At 39.5% G+C, this 23,197-nt stretch overlaps 1 protein-coding gene across 22 annotated transcripts in view; it reads right to left on the reverse strand.

Annotated features, from left to right (window-relative positions):
- Positions 1-459: 459 nt before the first annotated feature.
- OTUD7A (OTU deubiquitinase 7A) overlaps positions 460-23,197 on the reverse strand; it is a 169,855-nt gene continuing 147,117 nt past the window's right edge. For 15 of the 22 annotated variants that reach the window (XM_021299275.2, XM_065076069.1, XM_065076064.1 and 12 more), the window contains 5 exons: positions 22,477-22,604; positions 20,479-20,628; positions 14,616-14,730; positions 14,289-14,373; positions 460-11,807 (listed from right to left, as the gene is read on the reverse strand). In XM_021299275.2, coding sequence (XP_021154950.1) covers positions 10,374-11,807; positions 14,289-14,373; positions 14,616-14,730; positions 20,479-20,628; positions 22,477-22,604 — 1,912 coding nt within the window. In that variant the 3' untranslated portion in view covers positions 460-10,373. Of the gene's footprint in view, positions 11,808-14,288; positions 14,374-14,615; positions 14,731-17,491; positions 19,427-20,478; positions 20,629-22,476; positions 22,605-23,197 lie in introns of those variants that run through there. The other 7 variants (XM_065076073.1, XM_065076078.1, XM_065076077.1 and 4 more) reach the window with 2 other exon arrangements.

A 23,197-nucleotide genomic window follows, 5' to 3' on the forward strand; every position in this document is an offset into this window, starting at 1 on the left:
TGTAGTTCCAAAAGAATCATTTGACAAATATCCTGTCTGCCGCCTGATGCCACAGGCACAGATTTCCTGAGGACGGTATCAGGGACAGTCACAGCCCAGCCTGTCACTGTCACAGCCCGGGGCAGCACTGCCCCTCCTCACACTGGGAGCTTGTGCCTCTGGAGCCCCAGAACTAGAAATGCCCTGTAAAAACCAAAGCTGAGCAGGCCTGGCAGGGGCTGATTTCTGGCTTTTGCCTCAGATTGTCACAGTTATGCAAATTATGCAAATTAACATTGGAATCGAACTGAGTGAACTTTATAGCAGAACAAGGAAAGCTTGCGATGAGCCAAGCAGCTCGCCCGCCCCAGTCTGCGCCATGCCCCGTGCCCATGGTTCCTTTCGTAGGCTCCAGTGATCCCCCAGCACCACACTAAGTAGAGTGCACAAAAAGCACAAACAAGAATTCAAGCAAACAGCTACTTTAGAAATAAGTTGATTTTATTGAATAGGCATTATAGCTTCTCTCAGTTTCAAATAAAGGAGAAGCGAATTCACACAGATTACAGAGCTATCAGTTACTTTGAGTAATCTTTCCTAAAAGAAAGAAATTAAATACAGTTCTGCTATAAAAAGTGCGACAGTTATAACTGGAAGTTTTTCAAAACAAAAGCAAGTTTTACTACCTATTGCAAAAATTGGTTTAGTGCTTTAATACTTTACAAAGTAACAATCCAACTGCTAAAAACAGCTCTTACACATCATCTTTGTCAAAGTATGGATCAGATTAAAAATGACATTTAAATTGAATTTGAATGAAAACTGCATGTAGAAAAGGTTCTCAAGAACTCACACTTTTCACAACAAAAAAATATTCATTATCCTTTAATGTTAATTAATGCTTCTGTTCCTTTTGAACAATGGATTTAAACATGATATGGCAGTCAGCTTAAAAATGATCAACAGTTTTGTTTGCAGACAAGAGCGACTGCAGCCAATCGCATCTTTAAATTATGAATAGGGGAAGGAAATGGTAAAAGATAAATTCACTACTTTCATACTGGATAAAAGTTTTGCATGAAAATGGTCAAACACAAAGAAACTGGGAAAGTCACTTCAGCTTTAAATAAATGTCTGGTATATCTGTTATATTGTTTATTGAAATCCTAAATCAATTTTGCTAAAATAGTATGAATTTATAGAAGCCAAGAAACTCAAACTCAGACTCTGAAAAATGAGAAGGATGGTATTACTACCAAGAAGTTGAATTCTTAGCCAACAAAATTGAGTGAGATTTGCTTTATTCCTTATTAACATTTACTTGAGCCCCCTTGACAGGCAACTACTATCTTCCTTTGAAATATGGACATTTATTGTACATTTCTATGGGTTTAAAAATGCCGAGTTTGCCAGGTTATTAGACACAATCACATCACCTGTCCTGATTTTTTAAAGTTTCTATAATTAGCTTTGGTTATAATTGAACAGACATCTTCAGTTAATGAGTAAATGAACTTCTATAAACTACGGGTGTGACACCTGTGTTAATTCTTGTTTCGGGAGACAAGCCACTCCACACGGAACCTCAACAGAGAAAGCCAGTCTTCTTTATGGGAACATCTACCACAGGCTTTAAGGACAAAGAGCTTTAGAATTTGTCTAAAGAAGTAGAAGATGCAAGAAAAAGTGTTAGCAATAGCAAAAAAAGATGTACAAACAGTTTGGGAAGGGCATATTATGCAACAGTAAAATTAAAATAAATTAGCTACATACGTCTTTTGTGTATAATAATTCAGACTGTCCTTCAAGATTTGCCTGTATCTGACAGGCATTGGGCTTTAACAACACAGAGTCATGTAACAAAAAAGATAAACTATGCTGAATGGCAGAAATATGTAAACAGCATTGATATTTTCAATGTTTCATTCAACTTTTTCCATACAAAAACGTTTGTCACAAGAATCAATGAAGAAGAACAAGGTCTTCCAAGGAGAACAAAGTCTTTCAGCCACACAACAGTCAACTTCAAGGCATTATGAAAAGTTTAGAACAGTATTTTATGCCTTAAAATGGAATGCAAAATAAAGCTCTAGACAGATTCCGATAAGAAAACATGAGCTCTATGCAGATTTGAAAAACTGCTTCATACCTGAATCATGATACAAGTGGCACATTGCAAATGCAACGATGAGTAAGCAGGGCAAGAGCAATGGACTTGGAAAAGACACAGAAGTAATTGCTCCTCCCCAGGACAGAGCAGAAACCTAATGTAGATCAACAGGATAGATCACTGCCAAAGCCGGCCTGGAATACTATGGGTGGGAACTCCTCACTGCTTAGTCTATGTGGCTAATCCCATTCATGATTTAATCTAGGCTTAAATCCCATTTGTTCTCCTTGGCTTCTGGTGAATGAACAGAGATTGGTATCATGTGCATGCAAAGCTCTCTGAGCAGATCCAAGGGAAAAGCAGTTTTTGTATTGTACACAAACTATGTGCATTATACAAAGACCTTATTTACAGTATGCAGAATCTTGAGCACATAAACAATAAAATCATTGCTTAATTTCTGTTAGTATTAAAACGTAAGTGCACACAATTTGCAAGGTTGAGACACGAGAGCGCTTTTATCACGCCCACATGGCTGTTTCAATTCATACCTGATTGCAAGCACTTTATAAGGAGACGCAGGGTATTCTCTGAGCCTGAGATGGCACGTTTTGGTGCTGTATCTCCTGCATGTTTTAACCAAAAGCATGGGGAAGAGGCTTTGTGTTACTTAAGCCTGTAGGCAAATGACAACAAGGCAATGCTCCACTTCATCTTTACTGCAAAGATACTGTTCTGACACCACAGGCCAGGACAAGCTGTGTCTGTTTCAAAGGCAAGAATGACCAGACTTGATCTGTTCTGGCAAGGCTGGCCATGGCTCTCAGGCTCCAGACATAGCCAGGCTTCATCAGGCAAAGTTTCTGCGCCAAGGAGTTCTAAGTTTATTCTGTGGCAAAGCAGTTACATGGCATCTACCTCTAAAGGTGGCTTTTACCTCTCAGCTTGCCTGAGAGGGAAAGTGCAACTCCAATGTAACTGTTTTCATGTTTATATTGATTTCACATGTGAACAAATGAACAACTGGGTCACTATTATACAAGCTTGTTCTTTAAACTCCCCCCCCCCCCTTTTTTTTTTTTAACATAATTTGAAAGGGGCAAAATGAAACTGACATACACAACTCACACACAGAAGTTAGGCACTGTTTAGTTCTAACATTGGATTACAGTTTTGCAATCACAGATGATTCTGTCACTAGAGTAGAATTTGCTTTAAGAAGAAAACTTCTCTCCCCTCTTCCCCAATAGCAGTGCACCAGCGGTGCACCTCTGCAATAAACAGACTACATTAGGTACAGAGATGAATAGCAAAACTACATTTCTGTTTTCCCAGAATACAGGAAGATCTACAAAACTTCCAGTCTTGACAGGAAATAGTTTTTGGTAAGTATTTTACCTCTTTTGAGTCTTTTGGTGCCATGGTTACTCCGCTAGCTACCCTTGTCTCTCTGTTTTTACCCCATCTCCTCTTTTGACTAAGGTTTCCTGACACGCTCACAACTATCAAAGAATTACAACTTTTTAAAGAAAGATTTCTTTTAAGATTACGGGTTATTCACATGAATATGCATACAGTTACAGAGGCGACAGCAGGCTGGAGTGGTTTCCCGTCGTGGTTAAATGAGGAAGTGGGACAGAGGCTGCATCCAGTTAAGTGACTCTCAGTCCCCAGAGAGTCATCATTTTAAGGCTGTTTGGAACATGGTGGCTTTTACCCATATCGCGTGTTCCAAAGTGCAAATGTGCATCAGCCATTTCAATTCTCTTAGTACAGTACATGCATTCAGGTAATGGGAGATAAAACAGCAAGCAGAGCAGCTTATTCACTTGAGAAGAAACTAAACCCACAAACAAACAAAACAAGAGTGTTCATGATAACCAAGAAAAAAAGGTCTTATATCCTCCCCAAAATCAGTGGAATACACTAGCCCCATTAAGAATGTAACAGTTAAATGGACAATTATATGGTGTTTTGGGACAAGGCAAGTCTCTCCATATTCAAGCAATCAGTTTATGAATAAGCCCAAATATTTGTTCACACATGGAAAATCACTAAAGAGAAAAAGTAAATTCCATTGACTGAAAAGAAGCACAGACTAATAACAAAAAGGCCTCAATATGTGCTGGACTAATGCTCACTTGATTTTCTGAAACCAAGAGCGAGCTTTTCCTCCCCCAGAAATTGATGCTCAGTACATCGTAAAACCAGTCTGTTTATTAGGAGAAACCTAGATGCAGAATCTTAACATTAAGCATCCAGATCTGGCAATTTTGGTTGCAGTACATACCTTAATGGTAATTCTTAAACAAGCAAACCAAACCACAAATGTTATGGAATTTTAAAAGCTACACTGACTCCTAACTTAACATATGCATTAGTGTGCAGAGTCTTTTTTGCACAATTCATCAGTAATTGATACGCACAGTATGAAGAAATAAAATCTGAACACTTTAATCTGCAAGAAGCTGACACATTTGATAAAAATATTAAGACACAATGTATCTGCCAATTAGAGGATGATATTTCTATGATCTAGAATGATTTTCTTCCCACAGATGCTAAATGATTGCACTGGTTATTCATTCTTGATTTTAATTTTGAAACTATTCTGATTCTGCTTTTAAAAAATGCAAAGTAATCCTGCTCCCATGGATTCAGAGTATATTATGAATGTCCCAAGTCAATCAAGATCTGTGCAGAAATGTTTCATTTGGTAAGAAAACTTTCCAGATGAATGTTGTTTTCAGAAGCTGCTTATAAAAGTGGCTATTGGTAGGGATAGTGTTGTACCAAAAGATATAAAGAAAAAATTAAAGCTTTTCAATTAAAAAAAAATTGTATATTCATCTCACATTAGATATAGATGTGCACAACAGACAGAGCAGTTAGAAACAACATGGACATTTACAAAGCGTTCTTTTCATGGTTCATTTCTACCAGCATTTCTGAAGGTAACCTATGAAAACAATGACCCTGTTTATAATAAAGGTGCAAAATATTGCTCTGTAGCATATTTTGAAAATAATATAAAAATAATTTCTATATTACAATTTAAACTTGGCTTGTAAAATTCCAACATAATACAGCCTTAAGTCTACAAACAGAACATACTTACAAACACCTTTGTGTTGTTTTCCTCTCATTTTTAACAATATAGCACTTTTAGTCATATACACTGGAAGTTAACGTTCAAATTAAAATAGATACTAGTGTCTGTTACTGAAATAATTTAAATTCTATACTATATATACTGTTTGGTGATCCTCTGCGTAAGCTGCCATACCCTAAAACAAATAGTCTTCAAATACACTGACAGAGACTAAAATACACTAAACTGAAAAGCCATCTACAACCAGCATCAGTGTTGTTATTTTGCTTCTCTGGACCCATGTTTGAGATTATTGTGGTTTCTATTAACTTACGGGTTTTCACCTGTGCAAACCATTTTCAGCGTTATGAAGACCTCACTCCCTTACTAGCTCCTACTTCACTTTCACGTCCAGCTTGCAAGTATTTTGTGTGTCCATGAAGCACCTGATTTAAGGCCCCACTACTGACAGGATTGCATCCACAGATTCCAGAGGATGGCAGATTGTGCCCAAAGAGGCCTAAGGCTTTGCTCTGCTCCTCAGACAAAATTGTCATCGATTCTCTCTTTGGAAGAGTAACGTCAGGCAGCCCCAGGGGAACAAACACTGGTAAAGGCTCAGGCCTTGATCCCACAAACTTTTATGGTGTTTCTTAAGTTTCTGAAAACAAGCAGTCTCTTGATGTCAGAGACTATTAATATTGGTGAAGTTAAGCACCAGTGTAACTGTTTGCAGAATCAGAGCATTAGAGGGCAGTATTTTGTCAGATCTGTGCTGTGCATTTTTGATATCTACACATTTATCACACAAGAAGTAGATTACCCTGAATATGCCTATAAGTACAAGGACTGATATTGCCTTGGCAGACTGCGTTGATCTGCAGTCAAACGGTGTGCAAATCCACATTCAGCGTCCCTTCACAATGCTTCCTCTATCAGGTAATACTGCTCACATAATGAGTTTTGCCATTTTAGGAAAGATGACTCTGAAGACTTCACTTAATCTATTTAGACTTAAGAAATGAGCAACACGAAACTTTCCAAGCACAGCATCTTTCTTTTCCTGATGTCTTTCATGTCACCTTTGACTCAGGAAGAAGGGATTAATTGCTAAAGAAAGCTGGGTCACACACTATATTTCCATTGCATTTTTAAAGCTTAATGGACCATAATAACTAAAGGTTAAGCAATTGCTTTAAAAGCCCAAATATCTGAAGTTACTTTTGATAATCTACACCACCTCCTTCTGAATGAGCTGCTTGTTTGACATATGCCACAACTGATACCCACATCTCCAAAAATACTTCTAAAGTGTAGCAGTTGTTTATTAACTGTTTATAAAGCATTTCAGATGGAACTTTAATATAAAGTGTGGCTAAAACCCACATGTATTACAAGTGTTGTCTGTTATGAACAGACCGTTGTATCAGAGTTTATGGACTAGGTAAAAAAAAGTTGCATATTAGGTTTAAGCCTTTTTTAAATTAGAAAAATTGCACATTCACACATTAAAAAAACAAACAAACAAAAATCAAACAAAAACAAATAAAAACAAAACCAAAAACCCCAACATTTTCCTCCACCATAAATATCTCTTGGTGATTTTGGATCTGTTCTGGGGAGGTGTAGCCTACCCAGGATTTAGTCTGTACTTTTGAAATCTGGACAACAGTGATAATAATTGAATCATTATCAAGAAGAGAGGGGGAAAAAAGCACATATCAAATGCATAAAAATGCATGTCTGTTGCAGCTACTTGAGCTAACAGGAGAAATTAACATGGTTCTCCAAACTGCTTTCTGTACAGCTGGGACTAAGTGATAACTAAGAAGCCCTGGAAGGCAGCGAGCCCTCTCCACCTGATCTGGCACAGAAAACTTGTAGCCTGCGGGCTACATGTGCTTTCAAGGCAAGGAAATACAAACAGAAGAGCAGTCAAAGCGTAGCCAGTTAGCTAACAGAAAAATACATTTGAAAATTATTCCCTCTCACACCTAGCTAAGGAATGACAATTTCTTCCAGTGCTGGTGAATGCAACTCATGAGCAGTTGGAATTCTCTCAAAAAAAAAATTGGTAGAAAATTCCCCCTTACAGTTGGACTCCTCTTTTAATGAGACAATCACTTCTTCAGGAGCAGGCACTGTTTCTGCATGTTTGGACTATTTAATACCAACTATGGCATCCCCTTGAGACAACTGCCACAAATCACGCTATTACTTAGCCAGAGCAAAGGACAACTACTAGGAAAAGATGGGTAGATTTTAAGCGGCAAATGGCATTGTGGGCCTGCAACTTCTTTTCAATATCAAATGTTAACAGACAACAGAATAATGGGATATTTGAAGAGAGTTCTAGAACAAAACCGCAATATTAAGGAAATTATTCAAAGATGTACCAAGAGAAGGATTCTTAGGAAATGGGCACAACTAAAAACTGTTCTGTCAGTATTTCATGTAACAGATACTTTAAAATGAACAATCCAGTAGTGGCAAATATTTGTAGAAATATCTGAGTGACTGAACACTGAAGTTTGGTATCCTACAGAGAAAAGCATATTATTATTCAGAAAACCAATTAACATTTGGAAATAATCTAACATAGAGGTACACCCTATTCAATGATTTAGAGCAGAGTAATTTATCTAAATATTGACCAGCTGTAAACCTCTTTTTTTTTTTCTGTGAGCAGTAGATCTTAAAAATGTACTATAGAAACAACTGATTTGAAAAATGGAAAGCAGCAAATTCTTGTGGTAATTGCGTATTTTTACATATGCGCCATAACTCTTTTCCTCATTCATAAAGTATACAACTGATTTTAATACATGGGATGGTGTAGTTTACTGCTAATGTAATATTTCTTAAGCACAACTTTACATAGAAGCAACTGTCAGAGTATCAAATACAACTGCTACTCTAACGCTCTATGAATTCTTCAGTATTTCTTTTTTTTTTTAATGAAGTTTTATCCTGTCAGTTTTCTCAGTCTCAGCAACAAATACAATCAAGTCTGACATTTGATTTGTTTTAACATGACCTGGCATGTTTTAGCATAATTTGCAATCACAGATTTCTTTAGCAATGAGAACTTGCAGGTAATGACACGAGTTAACCCAAAAAGGACAAGGCTTCCCCGCGCACACCACCATAGACATGGGCTCTAGAACGTGCTTACCTCAAGGACAGACGTCACATGGAGTTTTAGCCTCTTGTTCTGCATACCAACACCTCCCTTTTATCAAGGAATGCAAATTCAGTAGCATTCTCTGTATGCTCAGGATATGGCAAGAAATATGATGTACAGGTCTGGCGTCATGGAACAGCTAACACAGCAAAGACTGGAACTTGTTAGGAGTGGCTAATGGACTTATTCTGAAACCATTCTTTAAACCTCCCATTCAGCAGAAAACCTAAACATATGGTCCATTTTAAATATGTGCTCAGTTCCGCAAATTTCTGTGGGACATGAACAAAAGCTTATGTGCTTTTCCTGAAAGCCAGTCCATGTCAGCGGAACTTTGTGTATCTTGTTTCTCAGACTATTTTATGCTTGGTTTCAAGGCTAACCAGGATTAACTGTACACAAGTGAAATGGTGCCACCCATGTCAGGAGTAAAAATTGGGGTACAGCAGAAAGAAATCAGAATAAAGGCCTTTAGCAAAGGATCTTTCCTGTATAGGCCAGGAAAGTGCTATTCCATAATGAGTAAGGCAGAACTCATGTTCTGCACCTTTAGGTGACAGAGTAAGCAGTCTCGAAGGCAGGACTACACCTATTTGTGGAAAATAAGCTTCTTTAAAAAGAATAAGACAGGCAGACAGGAAATGAGTAATTGCTTATAAGTGTAACAACACTAAAGATCTGATCTTACTACATCATGCCATTTGATGGTGTGGGGGCGCTAAACCAGCAAGTACTAAATACAAGAAAACTTCCTAATGTCATCCCCCTACTTTAGCAGTATTTGTGGTGTCGGCTTTACAGAAATGTTTCTATGAGCAAAGTTCTATTTTCAAAAGTATTGCAAATCCTTATGTAAATACTTGGCTACCAGACTTGTGCAAATCTGTGCTAGGAGTTGCCTTTCATACTAGAGGTATTTTATAGGCATCTTGGGTATATAACTCTAGAAGAAGACTCAAAAATAGGTGGCGCCAACACTCTTCAAGAAAGGCTGAGAAGTAGTTATGTGTGCAATAACTATCACTCCGTAATGCTGAGAAAGGAAGAAATAAACACTGATTAAATTCATGCAATGGCTAAGGGAATCCATTGATGCAATACATTTGTTTTGACAAGCAGTTCATTCAGCTAAATTTCCTACCTGGTCATCAAATTTTCCAAATCAAATACAATTTTTATATTTTCATTTGATTTTAACATTTCTCTTAGTTTTAATAGCAATGAAAATACTACTGAAATTCAGGTGCCCAAAACTATGTGGGAGTTTTTAATGACGTGAAGTCTTGCAAGTCATAATGTATTTTTTATAAAACCTGTTTCAAATTTCAGTACAAATAAAAGTGGCTCAAATCTACTTTTGTATGGAAGTGTAGAAATAACTGAAAAGAACTTAAAATTAGGAAGAGCTACAGCCCTCATGAATTCAGACCTTTCACTCCCATTTTCCCAGAATCATTGAATTTCAGAGTAAAGCGAGCACAAACATCAACAGTAACGCAATATGCTGCCATGTTAAAAATGTGCAGTATGCAAAATCACTACCCTCCTGAAAAAAAAGGCTATGAAAAATTTAGGTTTTACCAAAGGAAAAAATACTCTCATAATAGCTATAGAATTTCCAACGTCTGCAAGGCAGATACTACCCTACCACAACACCACACCTCCGGTATTAGGACTTTCCCCTGTCATTCTACTACCTGAGTGATGTCAGTGTAAATTCAGGCACCATTAGTAAATTTTTGACCAAACATATACACAGCACTGACAAAGGAGTAAACAATCCTTCAGCTTACCAGTATATGTAAAAAAGACACTGACAAAATGGAAAATAATATTTTTTTTATGATAAATTAATCCTGTTATTTCCTCATTGCCCCGGAAAAGCGAAAAGCTAGACACTATTTACTAATCAATCCTTTATTCTGTTTTTCAAGGATTCCTTTTACTGCAATTCAACACTGTTTACTTTGTAAGTAAGAAAACGGTAAAACTTAGTCACGGAAGAACCCTCAATGCCTGTGTCCCTTGCTTTCTCTCTCCCTGCGCTTTAACTCCTCTTTGTAGCAGTATGAACAGTAATTTTCGGTCTCAGGACGACCATAAAAGGAACAGTTCTCCTTCTTACAGCGGTTCTGCTGGATAGAATATATTGGGCAAACTGTGCTTCTGCCTTGATTTTTATCATTGTTCAACCAGGTCTGAGGAGCATCCTCATCAGCATATTCTAAGCAGTCTCTAATATCGCCAGTATTGAAGCCATTTGTGTATGTCTGAGACTTGTGTTCCGTAGGCATGGCATAGCTGAGCGATTCCACCGTGTTCACTGTGCGGATACCGGATATCCGGGCTGGGCTGTAACTCTGAGAAGACAGGGATCGGTTTTGTTGGGGATAGGTGGCACAGGTCTTTAAGGTGCCAACCACTGGCTTGTAGGTATCATCTTGGAAGCTCGATGGCTTGGAGTTGACATCATGCAAATGGATGACACTTTGCCTTTGAACGGGTGGCGTATGGCTATAGTGGGCAGATACCGGAATGGGTCCACTTTTCTTAGCACCATTACTAGGTGAAGAAAATGACCCAGGAGTGGGACTAGTGCGATCTTTAAATTTTAAAACCAGTTGAGTTGTATGGCTTTGAGGCAAGACGGGTGATGCCCTATCCTGAGGAGATGTTTCTGGTTTTTCTTTTGAATATGCTTCCGGCTCCAGTTTCCTACTAGATGACCCATTCAGTGCAGCCTTTTTCTCAGCATCCTTTCTCTTCTGTTCCTGTTCTGCATTGAAACGCTCCTGTGCACTGGTCAGGTAATAGCCTATCATCTCCTCGTGGAACTGATGCCTGTGACTGGTCAAAAGAAGGCCAGCAAAAATAAACTTCCGTTCACCCTGCATGGCAGCTCTCAAAATATTTAGGCTGAGTTTCACGTCAGTGCTGTACTTCCATGGGTCAGACTGCTTGTCAGAGAAGGATTTAGTGTTCATCTTTTCTGTGGGCGAGTTGCTAGCTCTGTCAGTCGGAGATGGAGTGGTCTTTTCAGATGGGGAAGTGCTCGCAGACTGTCCAGATTCCTCTTTGCTTCCTTTTCGAGACTTAGACTTCTTCTCTTTGACTTTCTCTACAGCATCACCATTTTTTCCATTCCCTGAATTGGCTCTGCTCATTTTGCCATGCACCAGGCCTCCAAGACCACCCATATTCTTTTTCAGTTTAATTCCCAGGGTTTTACTGAGGCTTCCTATTTTATTGGCTACTGAATCCGTCCTGTTTTTGTCTTTCTCTTTCCTCTGTTTGTCCTTTTCTTTCTCTTTACTGCTTTTGCCATTATTGCCATTGGAATTACTACAGATGGAATCTCGGTCCGAGTCCATTGAGTCAGCCAGAGACTGAACGTCTTCCCCGGCTGAAGCTGTAGGGGATTCTGGTTGAGCCAAAGGGGCCTGCTATGGAAAAGTAATTATAATTAGATACAGCAAAATCACTTGCATACAGAGACTTGGTGCAAAAAAAAAGAAACGCCAAATCCAATATAGATTTTGACATCAAGTTAAAATGTACTTTTCAATCTGTGCACTGACAATTTAGACTGTTTTCTTCACCAAATAAAGCTTATTTGGCTGGGCTGACTACGCATCTTGCCTGTGCCTACAGTAGCTTTTGGCTCATTTCAAACACAATTGTAGAACAGAGGTCAGTCATTCGGAGGTTCTGTGAAAATCAGGTTCTGAATAGTGGAGAGATGCAGGTTAGTGCTCCTGCCGAGGGGACGGCTGCAGCACAAGAGCCTTGCTGGTGCTGAGCAGCTGAGGGCCTGACCGGAGCCAGGGATCAGCTGCTCCGCAGGGAGCACCTGCAGGACAGGCTGCCCCTCGGCTGGGGGAGACAGGAGCACGGAAAGAACCTGAATATTGTGAGGGAAGGGAAATGAGGCTCTGCTGAAAGCTGTGAGGGGGTGCACCACCCAAACCTGTACATAGCAATATTTCAAAATTCATTCTGTTCAAAACCCAGCTTATTTAAATTGATTTCTTCAGGTCTCTTGTGCCTGAAAATCAGAAGCACAGTGCACCAGAGTTAAACATCTTGCCTGAAATATTAAACATTAAACTTAAGCAAGGAGATTGAGGAATACAATGAGATGTATTAATTCTTATTGGAAATACAAGGCAGATAAAACTGGTGTCAGAATTCAGAGTTCCAATTTATATTTTAGGTAAGGTGATAAAACACATGTCTTGAAAACGCAATAGCGAGGATCCTAGGATACTTTAAAATGTGACTCTGTTCATTTACTTCTGCAAAACTTAGTATTGCTTTCAGGTACCATGAATCTAAAATCTGTTAGAGATAAATATGAAACATTTAACTAACCATAATGAAAAAAAAAAAAAGGCAAAAACCGATGGAGATGTATATACTTCCAGTATAGAAATGTATGCCTGCTTCTTGTCCCGGGCTACTTAAATATCCTCCCTCTGTCTGGAATCCCTGAGCGTGCACCACCCCATCGGGAGCAGAGCTGTTACCCCCCGCTGGCCAAGGGAGATGATTGCTACAGTGACCTGACCATGCTCATGGGCCAAGTGTGTTGCAGAGAAATTTGTAGCTAAGTGCCAGCTGGGTGTGGTTCTAAAATAGCTTTCTGAAAGTATCGGGGCTCCAGTTCAGCACCAGTGTGTCCTTCTGTCAGCCACTCCAAACTGGGAGCTCTCCAGAGGTGCAAATGTGTTCTCAGAAAGGAACGGGGATTGGTGACCATTAGGAGAGCAAGCCAAAGTTCTGAGAAAACAATGGCGAAGAGAGGTCTATATTAAGGTTTTTCTGAACTACACAGACTACTGAAATAAGTAACAGAAAGATTAAGCTAGAAAATATGTTTCAGAATGGAGTACAAGTTGCAAAAATATGCAAGCAACTGTGCTATTAAAACAAATAACTAGAAAAATTACATACAGGCTGGAGAATTGGGCGGGGAATAACCTAATGAAATTTAACAAGGGAAAGTGTAGAGTCCTGCATCTGGGCAGGAACAACCCCAGGTTCCAGTATAGGTTGGGAAATAACATATTAGAGAGCAGTGTAGGGGAAAGGGACCTGGGGGTCCTGGTGGACATCAGGAGCATGAGCCAGCACTGTGCCCTTGTGGCCAGGAAGGCCAATGGCATCCTGGGGTGTATTAGAAGGGGGGTGGTTAGTAGGTCAGAGAGGTCCTCCTTCCCCTCTACTCTGCCCTGGTGAGACCACACCTGGAATATTGTGTCCAGTTCTGGGCCCCTCAGTTCAAGAAGGACAGGGAACTGCTGGAGAGGGTCCAGCGTAGGGCAACGAAGATGATGAAGGGAGTGGAGCACCTCCCTTTTGAAGAAAGGCTGAGGGAGCTGGATCTCTTTAGTTTGGAGGAGACTAAGGGGGGACCTCATTAATGTTTATAAATATATAAAGGGTGAGTGCCATGAGGATGGAGCCAGGCTCTTCTCGGTGGCAAACAATGATAGGACAAGGGGTAATGGGATCAAGCTGGAACACAAGAGGTTCCGCTTAAATTTGAGAAAAAACTTCTTCTCAGTGAGGGTGACAGAGCACTGGAACAGGCTGCCCAGGGAGGTTGTGGAGTCTCTTTCTCTGGAGACATTCAAAACCCGCCTGGACATGTTTCTGTGCGACCTCACTTAGGCGTTCCTGCTCCAGCAGGGGGATTGGACTAGATGATCTTTTGAGGTCCCTTCCAATCCCTGACATTCTGTGATACTGTGAAAATCTGTAAGGCCACTTGCAATGACAGTGAGCTGTGAGTGACCATCTGCTGGTGGGACACTCGGGTGTTTCCAGGCAGCTGGCCAGTTGGGGCAGCCCCACCCTCCACACCACCCTGCTGTGCCTCCTGTCTCTCATCTTATTTAGACCGCGGGGGAAGTGTACCTTACCCGTGTCTCAGATGGTATGCGTATCCACGTTACATTCATATAGCTGTGTAGTAGATTAAGCTTTGCCTCAAGAGACAGAATCAAACTAAGGATGAAAAAAGAAGGGAACAGTCAAAAGCAGCCGGAGAGAAAAAACAAAACTTCTTAACAGGGAGAGATGTAAGAGCAGCCTGAATAGTGACCGTCAGCTGGGACCCACTCATGTCTTCTCTCGTGAAACCAGAGAACACGAACAAAGCCCTCCCTGTTAGCAGTTCTCCCAATACTTCAATCAAGCATGGCTCAAGACGTTTTACTGCTTACACTAAAGTTACAGAAAGGTCTTACTTGGCCAGTCTGGTGTTATCATTGTCATCTTTTCCCCACTCCCAGTCTTTCCCAGGATCGACCGCAAAGTGCAAAGGCAGTAACTTGTGTTCCGAGTCAGTCAGGGGGATCACCGCTGAAGTAGAGAAGAAACAAGGGGTGGGGTGGGGAGAACAGAAACAACAAAAAGATGATTTAGCTGTGAAAAGCAGCATAACTGGTTGAAGGAAGAGGGCAGACTTTGAGCGTACTGCAGAATTGTCTCATCCAGAGCACCACAAATGGTTTATACTGGGCTCCATTTCCCTAGTTTGATGTTTGTACAACAGGAGAAGGAGAATTTAATACAAAGATTGCTCCTAGAATGAAATATAGTTGCCTCTGGAGGAGAGGCCACCTCTGGGAGAACATCATGGCCATTTTGTAATGCACGATAAACATTTCCTGGAGACAGAGCCATTAGAATAGCAGAAAGCAATACAAAGTTGAAATATTCCTGCCTGTCTCTCACACAGATGCACATACTTGTTAATTATTTTGTCTCTTCACTTTAGTATCTTTTTGTTTTCCACTATCAAGGGAAAAAAAAAATATTGCTAACAGCATTAAGAAACTAAGCAAAACACAGTTACAGTGATTTGGGACTCAAACTGTGGATTAATGTAATTGAGAAGCACAGCTCAACCTATATATGGGTTAAGAGGTCAATCTGAGGCGCATCTTGAGTGCAGTGAAAAGACCATTACTGCTGGTGTATCCCAGAATTGCTGTCAAGCTGTTTTGGCTCTTCTGTCATTTCCCCTCCCTGCTAGAGCTCTGCCTTCTGACACATTTCTTAATGACTCTACTTTACACTCAGCTTGCAGGGACCGCACTCTGATTTTACACAGTGCCTGTCATTCATCACCAGCAAGAAACCAAGAGACAAACACTGTCAGCTTTAATTAAAGCCAGCAATTTGCTTCCATTTCATTAGAAAAAAAAAGTAAAAGCCACTGAGGGACTGGGTGGGATCCTCAGCGTGGCAGAGGTCACTGCTGCTCCTCTGACAGCCAATCCAGGAATTTCATTTTCTATACTAGAACCCTGGAGGACTTTGCCCTGGTATTCATACCAGCAAAGCCAAGCACCAATGAAAAATGGAGAAATCACCCAAACATCATGGCACTGAATTACTGAAAACTGATTGCACTTGTTTATTTGCTGTTTATGATCTTTTCTGCAGTTCAGAAAACATGTTCTCAAAACAAAGGTACAGCATTTTTGGTTAAATATTGTTCCCCACCTAGCAGAATGCAGGAAATTTAATCTGCATTGTAGATGAACACAGTGAAAGCAGTATTTGGTTCAGACAGTTTGACAACAACTGCAGAAAGTATATATATATTCATCTTTGCAGACTGGAAATTAAAAGGTCAAACCTCTACAAATTTCATGGAAATGTTGCCCCCTACTGCTTATAATAGGTAATTATTGAAATATTTTTTCCGTATTAACTGCAAATGTAGTATGAAACAGCTGGAGATTAATCAGCTTGAGTTGCACATACTGCTGTAAGATGCAAGCACAGAAATTCATATTATAAGAAAATTTAACTCCTTAAAGAAACTCAATGTGAAAAAGTAGCAGAGAGTCAAACTCAGTCTGGTAGCAGCTGAGCTTACAGGTACAGCCTGGCACAGAACTGGGACTGTCATCCTGAGGCAGGTGATACTGGGAAGCCTGGACCAAAGAGCTGTCAGAAAGGTGAATCAGTCTCTTTGAGATGTAAAGCTCCAAAAGTCAACTTGAGTTTCTTTTCTAAGGACAACTTGAAACTAACTAGGTTTTGGGTAGTTCAATAAATAATCATTTTCATAAAAGGAATCCTTTATAAAGCTGGCTGTTTCTACTGATACTGAAAATATTCCTATTAACAATGTTTAGTAATAATTTTATTAAAATCTTAGTATCTAAGAACAAAACAAACCTTAGAGCTGATTTTCTATAGCATGTCACTGTTGTCTTAACTGATCTATACATTATGACATGTACTTTCTCTATCTTCACACAGAAATTTATTAACTATTATTTTTCCACTCTAGGTTGAATGAGTACTCCTCCTATGGGATATTCTGGTATGAAGCACTACCAGCTTCACACAAAAAGTATCTCCTAAAGTAATGGTGTTTTAAAATTCTCTCTTTACTGCAAGAGATTTCTTCTCTCAGGGAATTCTGTTTGATACCTGGGGTTTCTCATAGGATTTCCTCACGTTCTAGACAGAGAAGTTTTTTAATGTTAGGCCTGCCAGCAGGATCCATCACATTCATTTTGAAAGCAAACCCCACAGCTTGTGGTACCTTCCTGACACCCAGCCACATCACAGTTCGCAGCTTTGGTGCGGTAGTTTGGTTACACTTGGTTTTGGATGCTCTAACTGAAACCACACTGTTTGAAACACAGTCTACAAATCCTAATGCCAACAGATGGGATACGCCAAAAAGAACAGCGGCTGTTTAGTCCATGGCAGTTTCAAGACACACAGTGAGGACTTTCATGCCATTTCTCAGCTGGGCACGTTCCCTTCTGTGCTGTGAAGTCACAGTGTTTCCCAGCCCTCATCTTCATGCTTCACGTGTCTTTATATATCTTTTATAAAGAAGAACACTTTAACTATTTCTGAAAATACTGGTAAAATAAAATGCTGACAGAGATACTGACATATTGCTGTCAAAAACCACTGCCACACCTCTCACACTTGTCACTGCCAAGGGATTGTGGGCAGGCACGTCACCGCTGACTGGCTGCCAAAGCACGGGAGTGTGCAAAGCTCTGAGTTCAGTGAAGCAGTCCTAGGGGCAGCTGAGAAATGGTCCTTATTTTCCATAAACAAACATACAAAACATCTCCATAAGTATAGTACTTATAGGCTTTTAATCAGATGTTGTGGATTTCAAAACAAGAGAGACTTCGGTGACCATCAGAATTGCCAGCTGGTAGAAAGAAGACATGTCAAAACAGCTTTTAAATCCTCTCCAGACAAGAGGATGTTAGTATGTTTTCTCTCTTCATATGCATTTATAGCAGTGCTCAAAATAACGTGACGAACAACTATATGCCAAAGCAGAACTCAGGCATTCAAATCAGCATGTATTTGACCACACATATTTCACAAATATAGGACATTCTGTCTCCTCTACAAGACAGCTTCTCAGCAGCTTTAATGTATGTACGTACATGCGGCAGTTCAAAGAGCTTCAGATGCTGCTCTTGACATCTGGTTACAAGGTTAGACTATGAATACTGCAAGTTACGAACAGCCTGGCTATCAGAGATGCTCCTTTTAAGAAGCTGTAGTTCTAAGCTCTCAGCTACATTCTGATGGTTCAAAATCTGGCCACATACTGTGGTACCTGTGCCATTGTTTTGTAACTCTTAACAACTGTGGCTCTCTCTGTGCCAAAGCTGCCAACATCTCTATGCTGACAAGGTACAAAAACCAGGCATTATTGGAGCATCCTTGTGCCAACCTATTTCCTGTCACAGCATCTGAAGAACAATAGCAATGCTGTGTTAGCTGTTCGACTGCTGCAGGCTCTAACAGCAACCAGCTTGGCAGCTGAAACCTAAAGCATTCCCTTCATCCCAGACTTAATGCCCAGTTCTCTCTGCTGCTCCACAGAATTGAAGACGGTGTATTCAAGGCCCTGTAGTAAAACACATAAAAATGGATCATACAAAACAAATACTAGTTTGATTCAACAGCCCTTGTATTTCACCTGGTTTCACGGGTTTGGTGGGTGGCAGTTATCCTATCTGCAACATTATGGCAGAGATAGTTAAGTTCTCCGCATTCAATCAGGTTATTTATGCACACAGGCTCTTGTAAGACCTGTGATAATGAAGTACTGTATGAAGGCAGGCATTTATTTCATGCCTGAAATAAATGAGGTGACTGTCAGTCTACTGATACTGTTCTGGTCCCAATTGTTAGGAAAGAAGAAATGGACTCTGCCTACTCCAGAAATTGTCTTGTTTCACCAGCAACAGAACTCAGACCTAAAAAGGATCAAGACTAAAGACATGGAGGTACATTCTACAAGGCAAGTCTACAATTTGTAACGCAGACATACATGCAGGAGCTGCTAACTTAATAGCAATGCTGACATCACAGCCCTGGCTGCAACGCATCAGTAACCACCAACAGTGAAACAGTGTCCTTTAAAAGGCTCTCCAAAACTCCGTCGTATTCATTCCACATTACTGCATTAAACTGGTATGAATTTGCTTTGCAGACTTTTGTTTCTCACAAGGTATTTCACATCATACCTCAGCGTTCTGCTTTGGAAATGGTTCCTGTGTGAAAAGCATTTTCCTGGAGGCTGCTCTTCTACAAATGGAGGGCTGGAAGGCAGCTGCAATGTCCCACCGTATAACACAAAGGCCAGAACTATTGCCAAGCACCTACCTACAAACCCCTGAAAAAGCTACATGCCACTGAATAGTTGGATTGGACAGATTTCCCCATTGAATATCTGACATATAGATCAACCTTTTTTTTTTTTCCATTACTGTCTTATGATTCAGTCTCCTCTTCACCAGCACAAAGTTTGCCAAAGCCACTTTCTAGAGTGTTTCCCATCTCACACAACCTCATGTAAAACCTCTCCTCTCCTTCCACGAAGGATGACTTAACTGGATGTCAAATTCTTGCATGAAGATGTCTACAACAAAATCTGTTGTTCAAGAGTTTATTTCCTCCTTTGCATTGTTTTAATGGATGACTCTCTCTCTGCTTTGCAGCTGCAGCATACTGGCTGTCTCATAAGCATGGAAAATGGCCAACACATCTAAAATCAGATTAAATGCACACAGGGTTAGGGAATTAAATGAAGGATATTTAGTTGTCTCTAAACTACTGTTTAGGAAGGAGGACTAAAGGAAATTCACGCTCAATAACCAGCACACATTTCACGTTTACTTTACAGGTATATGCATGCATAAAGGATTTAAAATACCTCTGCAGTGTCATGAGAAAAAAGAAAACAACCCAACAAAAACAACCAACCAACCAACAAGCCCCCAAACAAACAAACAAACCCCAACAACCAAAAAACCACAACAAAACAAACCAACCAGAAACAGGAGGACTCGTACCTAACAGCAACACTCCACTGAATTTTTTTAAAGCCTCACCAAATTTTTGGCAAAACACTTTTCCCCTCCCCACAAAAGGAGCAGACAGATAGGGGTTCATCTCACAGCCTTCTGTTATTAAGCAAATAGGTCTCTCAAATAAGGGCAGTTTTAGGCAGCTCCTAGGCTACTGATGCAGGAACAAATCCAGCCCTGAAGCTTTTGTCACTCCTAATCCCACATCCAGGAAGCTCAAACTTGACACAGAAATATCTGGTCAGGTTTTGTTGTCACTGTTCCGAAGTAAAACAGAAGACAGCAAGATGATAAGATAAAAACATTTCAACTAAATGCTTTTAAATGAGAAAAGCGCATTGAGTGCACTAGGAGAGAGATTTTTCCATTACATGAGTTTTCAGCAGTAATCCGGCTCACACTTAATCTTCTAAACACTTCACTAACCCAAATTAACAAAGGCCTTCAAGAACCCAGAAGCACAGTAGGTAACTATGAATATACCTATTTACACATATGGAACTGACAGAAAAGGTTTAAGTGGCAAAGACAGACAGTGACAGCACAAGGATTAAGACTGAAGAGTTCCTGGCTCCCAGCCTTGTGATTAGACCACGCAGGCGTCTAAGAAGGCAGCAACAGAACTTAGTGGATATCGTTTTCTTTCTGATAAATACACCTAGAGGTAGAAGAAAGTACTTTGTGCATTGTATTCAACATATACCCTTGGGCTGCTGTGTTGATAGCATACCTTGTTCTCTCTGTTGATCTTTTTGTTCCATGGAAACAAGAGCAGAGAAATGGGCCTGATCATAGGCTAGCACAAGAGGTGAGCAATGGCATCTGTTAGGTAGAACTTCAAGTGGCAAATAAATTCCTCCAAATGGTATTGGTGCAAATGCTGCAAAGAAAACAGAGATTTTTGTTTTCTTAACTATGTCAAAGAACAGACAATGTTGGTTCTACTGTATGTATCAATTGTGCTGCATCATTTTCAGAGCTCCAAGGGAACAGCATAAAGTGTAGTAATCAGTGCAGAAAACAGTCATAACAACAGGTAAAGTTTCATTATAAAAGTGTCAGAAAATATACTAAGAAAAATGAGGAAAACATTGTGCTTCTACATATGTTTTCCTTGATCTAATTGTTTACTAGTAAAGATATTAAGGTCTTGTAAGAAAATCTTGACAACTAACACATATGTATGCAGATTTGCACCTTCCTGTAATACTGCTAGGCAGGAGAATATTTTCTAATAATCAGCAGTAAATACAATATCGGTTCACTTGGTAACATGCTCTGCTCATGCCTTGCATTAACAAATTTGTATAAGAAATACTCCAAATATGTTTATAGTCCATAAACACATCATCACACACATCACATATGTATGAATGTATATATAATAATGATAAGGAAAGATTAAGAAAATTCTACAAGTACAGTTTGAATGGGATGCTGCATCTCTAAGGGGAAAGCTCTTTCTTTTAAAAGACTCTACAAGTGTATATACATAATTATGGGAAACAGGAAATTCAGGCAGAAAAGTTCTGCCAACATACTTGCTTCTGACCAATTATTTTTCCTTTGCTGTGAAAATACGAATCCTTATTGCTGAAATATTTCAAAAATGAGCATAGGGAAGAAGTAAACCCAAACAATGCCATTTCTACTAGAGACCTTTTCTTTGAAGAGGTCTGCTGTGTCCAGACTTTGAGACAATGAACGGTATTGTTTTTGAGGCATAAATCTACATTTTGATGAGTCTCTCCAAACTTGACCAAGTTATTAGTCTTTTTGAAAACCTGTACTTTGTACACACAACAAACTGGGGTACCTGGATCATTCTGATCCAGCAGTGAGAAAAACACTGGGATCATTGTGACAGAACCAGATTGGGTCAAGGAGAAGAAATTGTGGGGGAGGATAATTTGGGCTAGGAAAGGTTATGGGGAAATGAAGCAACAGTGATGGAGTCTGTGAGAGCAGACAGCAATCATACAACCATTACTTGTGGTTCACCCTTTGAATGGAAACTGAAATTACCCAGCATTTTCCTGTGGAAGTTAATTTCTGTAAACTTCACCAGGTGTTTAACATCCCCCTTAAATGACCCAAGCATGCTCCTTTCGTTAAGTAGTATACTATCACTGATTAGTATTCCATTTGTTCATGGTAAAAAGTGAGAGAGATTAATTTACTCATCCAAGTCCTGCCCAGCCAGCTCTCCAGCTGCCTTCGCACAGGGATCTAACATATTTGTGCTACATGTGCAAACTGAATAAAACATTCTGGAAACTTTAGAATGAGAGGCTGCAAAGGAGTTAGTAAAAACAAAAAGACAAGATATACATATTCAAAATTCAATTTTTCAAAGTTGGATTAGATTGATTTAGGCAGAGTTTTATGGGTTACCAAAATAATACAGTAAAATTAGAACCTTGTTAACCTAGACCAGAAAGAAATGTATTGTGTTCTGTAATTCAGAGGTTATTACATTAATTGTAAACATCTAAGATAAACAGATTTTCAGTGAGACTTACATAATTATCCTGTATGTTTTACTTTTATGTAATAGAAATGGATTATCATTCTGTTCCTCCCTTCTATTTTTATTTGTTTTTTCCCAGATAAAAGCTGCAGCTATCCCATAACACTCTGATAAGCTACAGCTGCCTCTTTTCTTTGTGATAGTTTACAAGTGATTCAATTTCCATAGGTGCATAAATTCCTAATGAAAAACTCTTACCTTCTCCCCCTGAGTCTCGTAACATTGTGTCTGCTACTACAACAATAGGTCTTCTCAAAATATGGGCTAAGACAAAAACATGGAACTCTTCTAAGCTCTCATACACAGGATCTTCTGAATTATCGACTCTGGAAGACACAGCATTGAAACTTTTTGAACCAACTTGAAGCAACCATTGAGATTTTAGTGAACTGACGCATCGCAGCAGCTATTTCTTCTTTCTTGTCATTCATATTCCCTCTTTTCTGAAACACATATTCTGATTATTAAAATAGGTAACATGATAAATTGGAAAGGAGAATACATTTTTGGAAATGAAATGTTTTCCCTTGCAGACTCCACACTAGTTTAGTCTGCAAAACTCATTACTGTCTGATCCTGTTTGGTAGCCTAGTGGGAGTACAAAATATAATTCTTAGCCAAGCGCCTGGTGTAAATCTGCTTTTGTCACAAACGTCATTTCATGTAACACCTTCGGCACATACACTCTAGAATGAGAGCTAAGTGTTCTTCTAGTTCCTCTGAACAAAATACAGGTGAGTTTACCCTGGTAATGTAAGAAACACTGATACCGGCTTGAGTAGGAGGAACTGAACTTACAAAGGTGTCAAGCTTTTCTTCTTTGCTTATTACCAAAACATATTTTTTTAAGATGAGGAGGGGTTTTCCTATTAGATTTTCCAATGAGATGAATGTCACCTGCTTTCAGACATCTAAAATC

This window comes from Columba livia, chromosome 11, assembly GCF_036013475.1.
Source record: "Columba livia isolate bColLiv1 breed racing homer chromosome 11, bColLiv1.pat.W.v2, whole genome shotgun sequence".
NCBI classification, from domain to species: domain Eukaryota; kingdom Metazoa; phylum Chordata; class Aves; order Columbiformes; family Columbidae; genus Columba; species Columba livia.